The sequence below is a fragment of the Dendrobates tinctorius genome, unplaced genomic scaffold, assembly GCF_039654945.1.
Source record: "Dendrobates tinctorius isolate UK_male_01 unplaced genomic scaffold, ASM3965494v1 ptg000059l, whole genome shotgun sequence".
Classification (NCBI taxonomy): domain Eukaryota; kingdom Metazoa; phylum Chordata; class Amphibia; order Anura; family Dendrobatidae; genus Dendrobates; species Dendrobates tinctorius.
This window is the reverse complement of record NW_027361727.1, coordinates 5,699,303-5,716,098: the sequence shown is the minus strand read 5'-3', so window position 1 is coordinate 5,716,098 and position 16,796 is coordinate 5,699,303. Positions and strand designations below refer to the sequence as shown.

The 16,796-nt window shown below is 42.4% G+C and overlaps 1 protein-coding gene across 1 annotated transcript in view; it reads left to right on the top strand.

The window, feature by feature from the left end:
• SEC22B (SEC22 homolog B, vesicle trafficking protein) overlaps positions 1-16,796 on the top strand; it is a 64,556-nt gene that overhangs the window by 17,651 nt on the left and 30,109 nt on the right. Inside the window, exon 2 of the mRNA XM_073578357.1 lies at positions 4,177-4,286. Coding sequence (XP_073434458.1) covers positions 4,177-4,286 — 110 coding nt within the window. The remainder of the gene's footprint in view (positions 1-4,176; positions 4,287-16,796) is intronic.

Sequence of the window (16,796 nt, the reverse complement as noted above, 5' to 3'; positions counted from 1 at the left end):
AGCTTCTGCAGACCTGATTTGCAGAGCCGCAGCTTTATCTAGTTTAAATACCTTCACGAAACGTTATAAACTAGATGTAGTCTCAGGGCATCTAGCCTTCGATAGAAAAGTTCTTCATGCAGTAGTTCCACCCAGGGCTTCGGAGTCGTGGAGTCAGAGTTAGTTTTGGTTGGAGTCGGTAGAAATGTACCGACTCCGACTCCAGCTTTAAAAAAATGTATTAATATTTCATAATTGAACTTTCATATGAATTTTATAAATGTTACTCAAATATATATGTTCTATCAAACTATGAACAACAGTGATAAGCAGTTCTGCTGGAGATAGAGACATTTCTTACTTCTTGTGTGTCACTGTTCTCCACTGCCCTTATCTAATCTTATACTTGGTTAACCTCATGCTGCCCCAACCCCCCTACTTACAATGTATGAAACTGAAAGTGAAAATGTGTTGCAAATTCTTAGTAGTAAAGCTCCTCCTCTAGACTAGATCATACTAGGTGTGCGTCTTCCAAGCATCTCACAGCTGCCTGCTACTCAGAAGAGGAAGACTGTAAGAAGTATTATCCTTTCAACAAACTTTGCATCAGTTAACTGTGAGTACATGAGGAATAATAACAGTATTACTGACCACTGTATCAGTTGTACGACCTGGCAATAATTTTGTACAATTGTTTTTAGGAAAAACAATTGTCATTTGGATTGTGAATGCAGAATTAAAAACCTGAGAATGTCAAAGAAGCATTACATTAAATCAGCTGTATTTGAACATTTCACCATCACTCAAGATAGAAAACATTATGTCTGTCAGTGTATGACAAATGATCCAGACGAAAACAAATGTTGTGAAGCCAAGATGAGTGCATATTCAGGCAAAGATAAAAATGCTCCTACCAGAGCTTCTAATCTAAAGAGACATTTACAGCGCTTTCATCCAGAAGTACTGAAAGCAGTGGATGAGAAAGACTGCATCCAAACCAATGAACCAGTGCCCAGCTCTTCCAGCCAAACAAAGGAGCAGAGAACTTTGCAGCCATCAGTTGCAAGATATTTTGTCAGTGACAAAGTTACTGTGACAATGACAGTAGATACATTTAAAAAACAGATCATAGAGCTTGTTGTAAAGGATAGTGTGCCTATTTCATTATTTTCACGACCAGCTTTTATGTGTCTGAATGGGGAAATGGCCCGCAAGCTTGGTGTTTCTCTGGAGAGAGAGAGTATTAGAAAATTAGTAATCGAAGAAGCTTTTAAACAAAAGGAAGAACTTAAAAAAACTCTCAAGGGACGCTTTCTGTTTCTTAAAATGGATGCCTGCACACGTCACAGAGTGAACTATTTTGCCATCAATGTCCGATTTGTTTGTGACAAAAATGAAATAGTTACCAAGACATTGGCAGTAAAAGACACCAAAGCTCATCACACCAGTGAGTTTCTCCAGGTCTTGGTGGAAAAGGTTCTGCAAGACTATGAACTTAAAAAAGAGCAAGTTCTTTCTGTCGTAACTGACAATGCTTCAAATATGATAAGTACTATTAAGCTAATGAATGAGAGTAATGATGGTGACCAGCAGCTAGAAGAACATTCTGGGTCCACAGACACAGAAATGTTTGAAATAGAGGAACACAGTATTGTAACTGAGGAGCAAACTGAAGTTGCTACAGATGAATAGCAACATGATAGTTTAGATGATCTTGTTGAAACTGTGTCAATATGTTCTTTCATTCATCACATGCGCTGTGTTGTGCATACGCTACAGCTGGCTATAAGACAGTCTGCAAGAAGGACATGCTGCTGCACTGATTGGCAAGGTGAGAAAATTGGCTACTGTTGCCAGAACCCCTAAAGTTGACTCAATTTTGAAGAGACGTGCTGGAAAAGGGGCAATTATTGATCAAGCCACACGATGGGGCAGTACTTACTTAATGATTCAGCACTTGGTTGAACTGAAAACCTTTCTTGTAGACATGGCTAACCCTCAACTGACGCTAAATGAAAGTCAGTGGAATCAGGTGACTGAGCTGGAAAAATTGTTAAAGCACCCATTTACAGTGACTAAAAAATTACAAGCAGAGGACTTAACTCCAGGTATTTTCTTAAAGGAGTGGAAGAACCTGATGTTTCGCCTGTCTCAAAGAGGAGGGTTAATTGCAAGTGGCATTGCTACATCAATGAAACGGAGAGAGGAGCTACTATTACAAAATAACATTCTTTTGGCAGCTGTTTATGTAGACCCAATGCATCGGATTCTTCTAGATGATCAACAGCTAAGTAAAGGAAAAGAAGCTCTGTTTGAAATAGCAGTAAGGATGAAAGGGTTGCAGAACAGTCAGGAGGAACAAGAAGAATTTGGTCGTCCTGCCACATCTTCACCCTCATCATCAACTGATGAAGAATTTAATTTCGAAAAATATTTGGATCACAAGGACCGTGCAAAGCGTTCCCGCATAGAAGAAGAGTCATCCCCATCAAGGAACACAGCCAGTACATTTCAGCAGAATTTTTCATGTGCACTAAAAGAAATTGAGAAATGTGACCGTTCATCAAAAATAACAGTGCAACAAGCGATTCCTCTGTATCCTGACATTGTCAGAGATGTTGCCCGAGTGGTTACTGCTTTGCCACCAACACAAGTTAGTGTAGAGAGGTTGTTCTCTGCTCTCAAAATAATTAGATCAGATTTGAGGGCATCCATGAAGGAGGATCTGACAGAGGCAATACTTTTTCTGAGGACAAATTTATAGATTTCTTCTTATTAACTGCATAAAAGTGTTTATTGCATATTTACTTACAGTTTAGAAAAGTTTATAAAAGTTATTTGCTATATTCTAATTGTATTCTAATAAATGTAGTTTTTGCTCTAAGTGGTCTGATTACTTATATGATGGTGAGAAACTGAATAAGCACGATGTTTAATATTTTACAACAGTAAATTTGTTGTTATGAATTGGCCATTTATGAAGGAGTCGGAGCCTGATAAAATCCAGGAGTCGGAGTCGCAACTGTGGCTTACCGACTCCACAGCCCTGGTTCCACCCTAGATTATCATACTTTGGTATTCTCCATGGTGCTTTCAGGATTGGTGAACTGGTAAACGGTAATGAGACCTACAGGTGGTTGTATTACCAGGAACCCATCCTGACAGCACTACTAATTCCCACCCTACTTAGAAGATTCTAGACTAATGTGACGTACTGTTGGCATAAAGAATGTCTAATAAAATTTTCTGTTGCATCCATCCAGATGTGGTACTTTGAAAAGGCATTGAAGGGTGGAGATGGGAGGGTCCTTTTTAACCTCTCGTTTCCAATGAGGATAAGAAGGACGTCCTCTATGGTGCTGTTAGGATGGGTTCCTGGAAATACAATTACCCGTAGGTCTAATTATCGTTTTTTGTGTGCTTTTTCAGATTGAATTGGCCTGAAAAAAACATTACAACTTTTACCTTTAGAGTGCCATGATGCACTCAAGGATGTACTAGAGACAGCATTACTGCTGTCCATGTGGTATCTGGTATTTCGACTCGGCATTATTTATATCAAAGTTCCTTTTAATGTTGATTCCAATGTTGGCTCAGAGGTTAGCTCTTGGGTTCTTGGCACAAAACTGTGATGTCGGTAGGCCAAAACTCTGACTCCTCAATTTCCCTGACTCTGACCACATAGCACGGCCTCAATGCTGAGCATGTACATAAAGTGCAGCACAGATTCATCTCAGCTAAAAAACGAGATCCTTACATGAGGAAAAGGACAGATATTTATGGGACTTTTCATAACGTTGCCAAATTTTTATGAAAAAATTTAAGGCACAATCTGCATTGTACTATTGTACCCAATTTATTGTGTATTTTAGGAGTTGGAGTTGGTTCACTTTATACCAACTTCAACTCCACAGCCCTGGTTCTAGGTTCAATTCCACCAAGTACAACACATGCACAGAGTTTTTATTTTCTCCCCGTGTTTGTGTCGGTGTCCTCCAGGTTGTCTATTTTTTTTTTTTTTTCTCACTGTCCAAAGACCGACTGGTAGGGAATTTAGATTGTAAGTCACAATGGGGACAGTGATGATGATGTTTGCGAAGCACAGTGGTATTAATATATATATGCGAAAAAAATATATAAAATAATAAGATTTTTATATTTGGAGCTTTATATTTGTCCATTTTATTTTTTATGTAGTCTGGCCGAGATTTGCAGCAATATCAAAACCAAGCCAAACAGCTCTTCCGTAAATTAAATGAACAGTCGCCTGCTCGATGTACGCTGGAAGCAGGAGCAATGACATTCCAGTGAGTAAATAAAAGAATTTCTTTGTTTTTCATTGCTCTTGATGTATGAAGTGTTACTTGCATCTTCTGTCTCATTGCTAAAATTTTTGTCCAGTTATACACAAGCTATTACACTCCATGTACTGGACCTGTAATTGTTGTATGCTAAGGACTTAGAACATTGAACATTCTTGTTTACATCCAAGTTGAGAACTGATAACATCCTGCCTTCAGCTGAGGAGCCCGTATAAATATATACTTGGGAGCCAAGCAGGCTTTATTCTGGATGATACATTGTATCTCAAACTGTTGAGAGTTGTGCTGCTGATATATTTAAAAAGATGATCTGAAACGAACACTAATTGAATTCTAATCTCATCCGAACTGGCTAGTTAGAGCACTGTCACTCTGCAATAAAAAGAATATTGTACAGTGTCAAGATCCTACTGAGCATCCGACGGAATTGACAAATGAACCAGACCCTGAAATAGACGTCACTGATGATGGTTCATTCAAGGATGGGGGCAGAGGGAGTTGCAATAACTGCAGCCTCTGCGTCCTGATGACGTGTCGTTTGAGTATCCCGTAAACAGAAAAAACTGATCGGCACATCCAAACTAGTATGTACAGGTGAAAGCTAGGAAACTAAGAAATAATAGCTGCACTCTGAAATGCAGAGTATGGAATCTAGATAATTGGAACTGCATTATTGCCATAGAAAATAGGTGAATTAAAATATATGTATATGAAATATAGAAAAATTGACTGCAATTTTGCTACAGAAAAAAAATGGCTACAGAAATAACTAAGGTACTTAAATTGGCCAATTCATGAGAGTCGAACAGCCTTCCTGCCCTATATATTGTAGGCTCTTCATCCCAGCAGAGGTGTCATATCAGGTTAGTTCCCCAACAATAAGATGCGGCTTGTCATTGGCTGTTGGTCGCTCATGAATCAAACTATTTATGCTCTAAGTACCTTCAATTTTTCTGTAGCAGTATTTCAGTTACATTTTTCTATATTTCATACGTACCGTATATACTCGCGTATAAGCCGACACCCCTAATTTTGCCACAAAAAAAACTGGGAAAACTTATTGACTCGAGTATAAGCCTAGGGTGGAAAATGCAGCAGCTACTGGTGAATTTAAAAAATAAAAATAGATACCAATAAAAATAAAATTAATTGAGACATCAGTAGGTTAAATGTTTTTGAATATCCATATTGAATCAGGAGCCCCATATAATGTTCCATACAGTTCATGATAGCCCCATAAGATGCTCCATATAAAGTACACCCCATATAATGCTGCACAAAGGTTAATAATGCTCCGTAGAATAATATGCCCCAAATGCTGCTCCATAAAGGTTATGGGCCCCATAAGATGTTCCATAGATTATGCCCCCATAAGATGCTCCATAGATCATTCCCCCATATGCTGCCCCCATAAGATGCTCCATAGATTATTCCCCCATATGCTGCCCCATAAGATGCTCCATAGATTATGCCCCCATATGCTGCCCCCAATTATCATATAATACCCTAAAAAATTAAACTTTATTGATAGAGCCCCCAAAAAAGGGGGTCACACCACAAAAGTGAACACAACAAAAAAAAACAAAGTGCCCGATAGAAAATCCCCATTTTTATAGTTTTTTCTAAGAGTCCCTAATGCAATCTAGCACTCACACCTTCCTTGCCGCGGAGGTTGGCACCCTAGGTGGGAACGTTGTGTCGCCCCCGCTCAATGATGACTTTCCCTAGGGACCCTATTAAACCCTGCAGCCACTAAGGAGATCCCTTCCCCGATACTAAAGGGACCCCTATCACTATGCAAAGGCAATCCTATAATAAGGAGGGCCCTATACCCCAATAGATTAAAAACATATGTAGGGACACACCGGCAGTATAATGGCGTATTAAGGTGAAATTGAATGCAAAGATAACAAATCCTCCTTTGAGGACTCAAAAGATATGATATCAATTAGATCACCAATTGACACGCAGATAAGCAATGAAAAAGATATATAAGTTTTGACCATCATATATACATTAGGCTCAGATTGCTCTGGCACAAAATAGATAGCATAGGGAATCGCCCTCAGACATATGATACATTTTGACCCATACAGGATCAATGCCTTCTGAGTATATACCCACCGTATATAACAAGAACCCCCATCCGGGGTCAAACAATAATATGCACATAAAACCAGTGGAATGCTCAGATATATATGGTCTGGATACTCATCGTATCGCCCGCCGTCTGCCAGTCAGATTATAGCGCCTCCATCAGGAGGCCCGATGTAACAGTAACATGTGTCCTGATGTGGTACAGTAGATTATTCCCCCATATGCTGCCCCCATAAGATGCTCCATAGATTATGCCCCCATATGCTGCCCCCATAAGATGCTCCATAGATTATGCCCCCATATGCTGCTCTGTTATGAATGGGTCACCGAGGAGGAAAAAAACAACACAAGCCAAGTCTCAGAAAACCAGAGAGGTTGGTAACTATGCAGATTGCAGATCCCTGATCTTACCACACAACTAGAAGCAGTCGTGGAGCATACCTACGATGATCCTAGACGCCTCGTCACTACCGGAGAGCTACATAAGCCTAAAGCAGGAAAAGAGGAAAGCTAACTGCCCCAGAGCAGACCCCAAAGGAAAGACAGCCCCCCACATGTATTGTTGGTGAAACAAGAGGAAAACACCAACAAAGGCAGAAAAATAGGCTGAGCAAACGGTGAGGGCCCGACTAACTAGAAAGGAAAGGAAAGACACTGTCTGCAATCTGCCAAAAACCCTACCAAAATAATGTCCAACACTTCTGATAGCAAAATTAACCCTGAAGTCACTAGACTTCTCCCACTATATCAGCACTCTGAAATATTCTGAGACAGAGCAAAAAGAGGCCAATCTAATAAGGGACCAAAAGGGAAATACAGATAAATAGTAGTGGAAATTCAGCACAACCCCAGCAGGGGCTGGCTGACCACAAAAAACTGAATTGACCAACAAGAGCAAGTGTGAACAATAGCAAAAACAAACTTAACTTGAGAAGACTGGAACAGAGCTGAAGTCCAAGACCTGAGAAGCAGACTGAATCACCAGCACCAGGATAGGGCGTCAGCTGTCTTATATCCAGTCTGTTACTCCAGAGATCCAATCGTTCTCCTCCTCATCAGGTAGCAGATCACTACCAATTAAACCAACCTCACTACCTCCTGTCACCACCAGAGGGAAAACTGAAGGAGACCTCTCAACTGGTGGAGCAGAAAATGAGTTCACAACAGTACCCCCCCTTGAGGAGGGGTCACCGAACCCTCATCCATGCCACCAGGCCGATCAGGATGGGCCCGGTGAAAAGCACAAACCAATTTATTGGCATGAATATCAGAGGCAGAGACCCAAGAATTATCCTCCTGGCCATAACCCTTCCATTTGACCAAATACTGGAGTCTCTGTCTAACCAAACGAGAATCCAATATTTTCTCTACCTCATATTCCACATTGTCTTTAACCAATACAGGGTCAGGAGGTGCCGCCACAGGAACTACTGGCTCAACAAACCTCTTCAACAGTGACTTGTGAAATACGTTATGGATTTTGAACGTAACTGGAAGAGCCATTCGAAAAGAAACAGGATTAAGAATCTCCAAAATCTTATAAGGTCCAATAAATCTTGGCTTAAATTTTGGAGATGCAACCTTCATAGAAATATTCTTAGACGACAACCAAACCTTATCACCCACTTTAAACCGGGGACCAATGGTCCTAATGCCGGTTGGAAAACCGCTGGGCCTTTTCCTGAGAGAGTGACAACTTATTCACCACTTGGTCCCATATCTGCTGCATTCTCACAACCACAGTGTCCACACCTGGGCAGGACGAAGATTCCACCTGCCCTGAAGAGAATCGAGGATGAAACCCAAAATTACAGAAAAAGGGACCTCAAAGTGGCAGAACTAGCTCTATTGTTCAGCACCAATTCGGCCAAGGGCAAAAATGAGACCCAATCATCTTGATCAGCAGATATAAAACATCTTTAATAAGACTCCAGGGTCTGGTTTGTTCTCTCAGGCTGCCCATTGGTCTGGAGATGAAACGTGGAGGAGAAGGATAACTGAATTCCCAGATTGTTTCCAGATTCTGGAAAGCCTTTTGTTCCAAACTGGACCCCTCTATCGGACACAATGTTCTCAGGAATCCCGTGTAACCGACCCACCTGTTGTAAAAACAAGGGTACCAACTCAGCAGAAGATGGCAACTTTGGGAGAGGTACAAGATGGACCATCTTCGAAAATCTATCACAAATCACCCAGATAACAGTCATTCTCTGAGAGACAGGAAGATCAGAAATAAAATCCATTGAGATATGGGTCCATGGCCTCTTGGTCACCGGCAGGGGCATCAGCAACCCACTAGAACGAGAACAGGGTTTAGACCGAGAACAAGTTCCACAGGACTGTACAAAATTCCTGACATCACGAGACAAGGCAGGCCACCAAAACGACCGACTCACCAAATCTCTGGTACCAAAAATACCTGGATGACCAGCCAATGCGGAGCAATGGACTTCAGACATCACTCTTTCTCCACTGGTCAGGAACATACAATCTTCCCATAGGGCAACGCTCAGGCCTACCCCCTCACCTAGGATAGTAGTAGGCTCGGTCACATTAAGAGAATCAGCAAAGAAACTCCTAGAAAGGGCGTCTGCCTTAACATTCTTAGTGCCCAGAAGAAAAGAGACCACAAAATTAAAACGCGTGAAAAATAAGGCCCATCTAGCCTGTCTAGGATTCAAGCGTTTGGCCGACTCCAGATAAATCAGATTCTTGTGATCGGTGAGGACCACAAATTGATGTCTAGCTCCCTCCAACCAATGTCTCCACTCCTCAAATGCCCATTTCATGGCCAACAATTCCCGATTCCCCACGTCATAGTTGCGTTTAGATGGGGAAAACTTTCGAGAAAAGAAGGCACAGGGATTCATCTTAGAAGTCACAGGGTCTTTTTGGCACAAAACAGCTCCTGCACCAATCTCAGAAGCGTCTACCGCCACTTGAAATGGAAGTGAGACATCAGGTTGCCGTAGAACTGGAGCTGAAGTAAATCTCCGCTTAAGCTCCTGAAATGCTGAGACCGCCTCAGGAGACCAATTCAGCACATCAGCTCCCTTCTTGGTCAGATCAGTCAGTGGTTTGACAATACTAGAAAAATTACCTATAAATTTACGATAGAAATTAGCAAAACCCAAAAACTTCTGGAGAGCCTTCAAAGAAGTAGGCTGAACCCAATCATAAATGGCCTGTACCTTGGCCGGGTCCATTTCAATAGTCGATGGAGACAAGCTAAATCCCAAAAATGAAATCCTCTGTACACCAAAGAGGCATTTCGATCCCTTAACAAACAGGGAATTCTCCCTCAAAATCCGGAACACAGTCCGGACATGTTCCACATGGGAATCCCAATCACTAGAAAAGATCAAAATATCATCCAGGGAGATGATCAAAAACTTATCCACAAAGTCTCGGAAAATATCATTCATAAAGTACTGGAAGACAGAAGGGGCATTAGAGAGCCCAAAAGGCATCACCAGGTACTCAAAATGTCCCTCCGGAGTATTAAACGCCGTCTTCCATTCATCCCCGTGCTTGATGCGAATAAGATTATACGCCCCCTGAGGTCAAGCTTAGTAAACCAGCAGGCACTCTTAACTCTGGAGAATAAATCAGACATCAGAGGTAACGGGTACTGATATTTAACCGTCATTTTGTTAAGGGAACGATAATCAATACACGGTCTTAATGAACCATCTTTCTTGGCCACAAAAAAAAGCCAGCGCCTAAAGGTGACGAGGATGGTCTAATATGACCCTTCTCCAATGACTCCTTAATATAGGATCGCATAGCATCATGTTCGGGTACAGATAAGTTGAAAAGCCGACCTGTTATGATTGAGTTACCGTAGGAGGCAAAAATAGAAATGCTAGCTAAGTCCAGAAAACCAGAGAAGTTGGCAGCTATCGGATTGCAGACCCCTGAACCTATCAACACAACTAGCAGTAGCCGTGGGGGGCTCCTACGATGCCCTAGGCCCCTCGATCACAGCCGGAGAACTACATGGCCTAAAGACAGAAAGGGAAATCTAAATTGCCCCAGAGCAGACCCCAAAGCAATAGGCAGCCCCCAACATATAATGACGGTGAAGCAAGAAGAAAGAACAAAACACAGACAGAAAGACTGAGCAAAGATGGGGCCCAAGCTAGCTTAGCTAGGAAAGGACAGGAAGGCTGCTGTCTGCAATCCGTGAAAAAACCCTATGAAAATAAGAGCCAACAAACTGACAGTAAAAAAGGCCCTGAAGATGCTAGGCTTCAAAAAAGGCTATGTCAGTACTCAGGAATATTCTGAAGACAGAGCAACAGGCAAAAGGAGATTCAGCTCACCCCAGCAGGGAATGGCAGAATCCAGAAAAGCAAGGAAAACAAAACACTAATGCAAAAAGGCAAAGCAGAAATCTTTAGCTTTAGATGAGCAGGAATCAGACTGGTTTCCTAGAAGTCCACAGAGAAATCACCCGCAGGCCAGAAGGGCGTCGGCAGCCTTATATCCAGTCATTAACTCCACTCAGCCAGTCATCATCATCAGCCCCAGGTGTTTGACAATCAGGCTCACTACCTTTCTTCACCAGAAGAGGGAGTTCCTCGGGCCTCAGTAGTGAAGGGGAAAATGAACTCACAACACCGACCCTTGGGAAATTTACACCCAGGCATCAACTCAATTGCACAGTCATAACTCCTATGAGGAGGCAAAGACGCAGACTTACTCTCACTAAATACATAAGAGAAATCAGCCAGATAATCAGGAATATCATGAGACTGAGGAGAGGTGGAGAAAACAGGAGCGTCCCTAAGAACACACTGACAACCCCAACTCGCCACAGACACAGATTTCCAATCCAAAACTGGGTTATGAGTTTGCAACCAGGGGAAACCCAGAACAATAGGATCATGCAAATTATGCAGCACCAAAAATTTACAATTTTCTTGGTGGTCTGGGGCAACTCGCATTATCACCTGGGTCCAATACTGAGGTTTATTCTTCGCCAAAGGAGTGGCATCAATATCCCTCAAAGGAATAAGCGTCTGCAGAGGCGTCATGGACAAACCACAACGTTTAGCAAAGTACCAATCCATCAGATTCAAAGCTGCTCCTGAATCCACAAAAGCCTTAGTGGAAAATGTGGACAAGGAGCAGATCAGAGTAATTGCCAAAAGGAACTTAGGTTGTACACTGCCCACAGCAAATGTGTGTGCAAAACGTTTCTCTCGTTTAGGGCAGACAGAAATAGTATGAGAGGCGTCTCCACAGAAAAAACACAGCTTATTACGCCTTCTAAACTCCTGACGTTGCGCCCTAGACAAAACCCCATCACATTGCACAGGTTCAGACATTTGTTCAAAAGGTGGCAGCGCCTCCCGTGTAGTTTTACGTTCACGTAAACGCCGATCAACTTGAATGGCTAGTGACATAGAGCCATCCAGACCAGAGGGAACAGGAAATCCCACCATAACATCTTTTACGTTCTCTGATAAACCTTTCCGAAAGAGAGCTGCCAATGCACTCATTCCATGTAGTAAGGACCGCCCACTTTTGGAATTTTTGACAGTACAACTCTGCAGGATCCTGACCGTGGTCTAATGCCAACAGAGTTCTCTCAGCTTGATCAACGGCATTAGGTTCATCATACAACAACCCCAAGGCCTGAAAAAATGCATCCACATTAGTCAGAATAGGATTTTCAGGTGTCAGAGAAATCCTGGGGATCGCCACGCAGCAAGGAGATGACAATTTTAACCTGCTGCACAGAGCTCCCCGATGAGTTGGGCTTCAAGGCAAGAAATAATTTCAATTCTTAAAATTCAGAAATTTAGACCGATCCCCAGAAAACACATCAGGAGTAGGAATCTTGGTTCAACAGCATGTGACTGAATGAGATAGGTGGAAATTCCCTGTACTTCAGCAGCAAGTTGCGCCACACAATCAGACAGTTGCTTAATCTCCATTAGGAGAGGAAAAAAAAAAAATCCTCCTACGGCCCCAGAGAAAAAGAGGAAAAAATATAATTAAAAAAAAATTCTGACACTTTTTTTTTTTTCTTCTTTTTAAACAATTTTCTCCTGCTTTTGAGTACCCTAGAATCTGCGGTATGGCTGGTGATTCTGTTATGAATGGGTCACCGAGGAGGAAAAAAAACACAAGCCAAGTCTCAGAAAACCAGAGAGGTTGGTAACTATGCAGATTGCACATCCCTGATCTTACCACACAACTAGCAGCAGTCGTGGAGCGTACCTACGATGATCCTAGACGCCTCATCACAACCGGAGAGCTACATAAGCCTAAAGCAGGAAAAGAGAAAAGCTAACTGCCCCAGAGCAGACCCCAAAGGAAAGACAGCCCCCCACATGTATTGACGGTGAAACAAGATGAAAACACCAACAAAGGCAGAAAAATAGGCTGAGCAAACGATGGGGCCCGACTAACTAGAAAGGACAGGAAAGGAAAGACACTGTCTGCAATCTGCCAAAAACCCTACCGAAATAATGTCCAACACTTCTGATAGCAAAATTAACCCTGAAGTCACTAGACTTCTCCCACTATATCAGCTCTCTGAAATATTCTGAGACAGAGCAAAAAGAAGCCAATCTAATAAGGGACCAAAAGGCAAATACAGATAAATAGGAGTGGAAATTCAGCACAACCCCAGCGGGGCAGGCTGACCACGAAAACCTCAATTGACCAACAAGAGCAAGTGTGAACAATAGCAAAAACAAACTTAACTTGAGAAGACTGGAACAGAGCTGAAGTCCAAGACCTGAGAAGCAGACTGAATCACCAGCACCAGGATAGGGCGTCGGCTGTCATATATCCAGTCTGATACTCCAGAGATCCAATCGTTCTCATCATCATGTGGCAGATCATTACCAATTAAACCAACCTCACTACCTCCTGTCACCACCAGAGGGAGAACGAAAGGAGAACTCTCAACTGGTGGAGCAGAAAATGAGTTCACAACACTGCCCCCCATAAGATGCTCCATAGATTATTCCCCCATATGCTGCCCCCATAAGATGCTCCATAGATTATTCCCCCATGTGCTGCCGCTACTGCTGCATTTAAAAATAAAAAAATGACATACTCGCCTCTCCGTCGCTGGGGTCAGGTGCCGGTGTCACTGCTGGCACCTGAGATACTCACCTGTTCTGTGTCCATGGCTGCTTGCTGTTGCCTGGCATGTCATCTGTCAGTGACATTCAGACTCCAGGGGGAGCGGTGCGCACTAACCACCTCACCTCGCCCTCTGCTGTCTAAACATTGACAGATGACGTGGCAGACAGCAGCAAGCAGCCGTGGACGCAGGACAGGTGAGTATCGCTATACTTACCCGTCCTGGCGCTGTCTCTTCAGCCCCCAGCTTCTCCGCGATCTCCCTTCCTGCCTTCAGCGGTCACATGGTACCGCTCATTAAAACTCATGAATATGTGCATATTCATGAGTTTAATGAGCGGTACCATGTCACCGCTGAAGGAAGGAAGGGAGATCACGGGGAAGCTGGGGGCTGCAGAGACTGTGCCAGGACGGGCAAGTATGATCTGAACAGCCAATCTCAGCCTCTCTCATTGGCTGAAACAGTGACGTCCCAGCCTAGGGTCAAGTACCGATGTACACCAGGCCTCTACGAAAACCTCTCAGATTGGCGCGATCGACAATCAAATTGATTGTGCAAATTGCAGGGCACAGCCGCGGTCTCACCGCGCTGTGCCCTGCCGATAACCTGCCTGGATCAGTGCTGTAATAGCATGCTGACAGAGGCGGAGCTGACCAGAGGATTTGCTGCCGTAGGCGGAGCTTCACAGAGGAAGTCCTCATCCTCCGCAGCTCCTCAATACGCTAGTGTGAAACTAGCCTTAGACACTTCTCTTTTCCGCCACCCCGTGCGCACTTCCAGAGGCTCCTGATCTTTGATAAGTGAAACAGTTCACTTACCAGAGCTCGGGACCTCCTGGGCCATCTGGTCCAACCCCCTGCTCAAAGCAGGATTCGCTAAATCATCCCAGTCAGATGTCTGTCCAGCCTCTGTTTAAAGACTTCCATTGAAGGAGAACTCACCACTTCTCGTGGCAGCCTGTTCCACTCATTGATCACTCTAACTGTCAAAAAGTTTTTTCTAATATCTAATCTGTGTCTCCTCCCATTCAGTTTCATCCCATTGCTTCTAGTCTTTCCTTGTGCAAATGAGAATAAAGTTGATCCTTCTACAATGTGACAGCCCTTTAGATATTTGTAGACAGCTATTAAGTCTCCTCTCAGTCTTCTCTTTTGCAAACTAAACATTCCCAAATCCTGCAACCTTTCCTCATAAGACAGGGTTTGCAGACCGGTCACCATTCTGTTCGCTCTTTTCTGAACTTGCTCCAGTTTGTTGATGTCTTTTTTTAAAATGTGGTGTCCAAAACTGGACACAATATTCCAGATGAGGTCTGACCAAAGAGGAGTAGAGGGAAATAATGACTTCACGTGATCTAAACTGTATGCTTCTGTTAATACATCCTAGAATTGCATTTGCCTTTTTTGCTGCTGCATCACACTGTTGACTCATATTCAGTCTGTGATCTATTAGTATACCCAAGTCTTTTTCACATGTGCTGTCACTTAGCCCTATTCCTCCCATTCTATATATGCTTTTTTCATTTTTATTGCCCAGATGTAGTACTTTGCATTTCTCCCTGTTAAAAACCATTCTGTTAGTTGCTGCCCACTTCTCCAGTTTATTTAAAATCTTTTTGAATCCTCTCTCTCTTCTCTAGTATTAGCTATCCCTCCTAGCTTTGTGTCATCAGCAAATTTAATCAGTTTACCCTCAATTCCTTCATCTAAATCGTTGATAAAGATGTTGAACAATACAGGGCCCAGGACAGAGCCCTGTGGTACCCCACTTGAGACATTCTTCCAACTGGATGTGCAGCCATTTACGACCACTCTTTGGGTCCGATCACTAAGCCAGTTATGAATCCACCTAACAGTTGCCTTGTCCATTCCATACTTAGTCATTTTTTCAATAAGGATTGTATGAGAGACTTTGTCAAATGCTTTGCTGAAGTCAAGATATACTATATCTACAGCATTTCCTTGATCCACCCAATCAGTGATTCTGTCATAGAAGGAAATTAAGTTAGTCTGACATGACTTATTAGTTACAAACCCATGCTGACTCTGTTTAATCACTTCATTCTTATCCAGGTATTGACATACATGTTGTTTAATAATTTGTTCAAAGATCTTTCCTGGTATAGAAGTCAGACTCACCGGCCTATAGTTGCCTGGGTCCACCTTCTTCCCCTTTTTGAAGATAGGAACAACATTTGCTCTTCTCCAGTCTTCTGGCACTTCTCCTGTTCTCCAAGAATTTTCAAAGATTATGGAGAGGGGTTCAAAAATTTCTTCTGCTATCTCCTTCAGTACTCTGGGGTGTAATTCATCTGGACCTGGAGACTTGAATTCATTTAGGTTAGCTAAGTGTTTCCTCACTATCTTTCTGTTTATAGATATCCTGGATTCTTCTATTCCCTTAATAGGACAGTGAATAAGAGTTGATGTTACATTTCCTTTCTGAGAGAAAACAGATGCAAAATAGGAATTTAAAAGTTCAGCCTTCTCAACATCCTGTCTTATCATTTCATCATTTTCATCCTGTAAAAATCCTATAGCATCTTTGACTTTTCTTTTACTTTTGACATATCCCCAAAATCCTTTATTATTGCTTTTGACATCTCTTGCAAGCCTCAATTCATTTTCAGCTTTAGCTAATCTGATTTGTGCCCTGCAGGTTCTGCAGACAGCATTATATTCTTCTTTAGATATGCCTCCCTCTTTCCATTTTATAAACATTTTTTTTCTTTCTTTTTAGCATGTGCTTAAGTTCTGTGTTCATCCATCCTGGTTTCCCTAAATGCTTCCTATTCTTCCCTCTTTTCGGAATTGTTAACAACTGTGCTTTGAAAATTTCATTTTTCAAGATTTCCCATCCTTCCTGGACATTTTTGTCTTTAAGGATATCCAGCCATTGGATCCCTCCAATTCTCTTTCTGAATCCCTTAAAATCTGCCTTTCTGAAATCTAACCTTGACGTCTGAGTCTTCACAGGTCTTCCGCCTCTAGTTATCCAAAATTCTAAAATAGCATGGTCGCTACCTCCTAGGGTCCCAGCCACTTTTACCTCCTCAACCATTTCCTCCCTGTTTATAAGGATTAGATCCAAGGTAGCAGTTCCCCTTGTTTTCTCCCTTACCTTTTGGAAGATAAAGTTGTCAGCAAGAGAGGATAAGAATTTCCTTGACCTGTTAGTTTTGCCTGAGAGAGATTCCCAACAAATGTCTGGATAGTTGAAATCTCCCATGACAACTATGTCATATTTTTTGGAGAACTTGGCCATTTGATGCATAAAGACTTCATCCATAT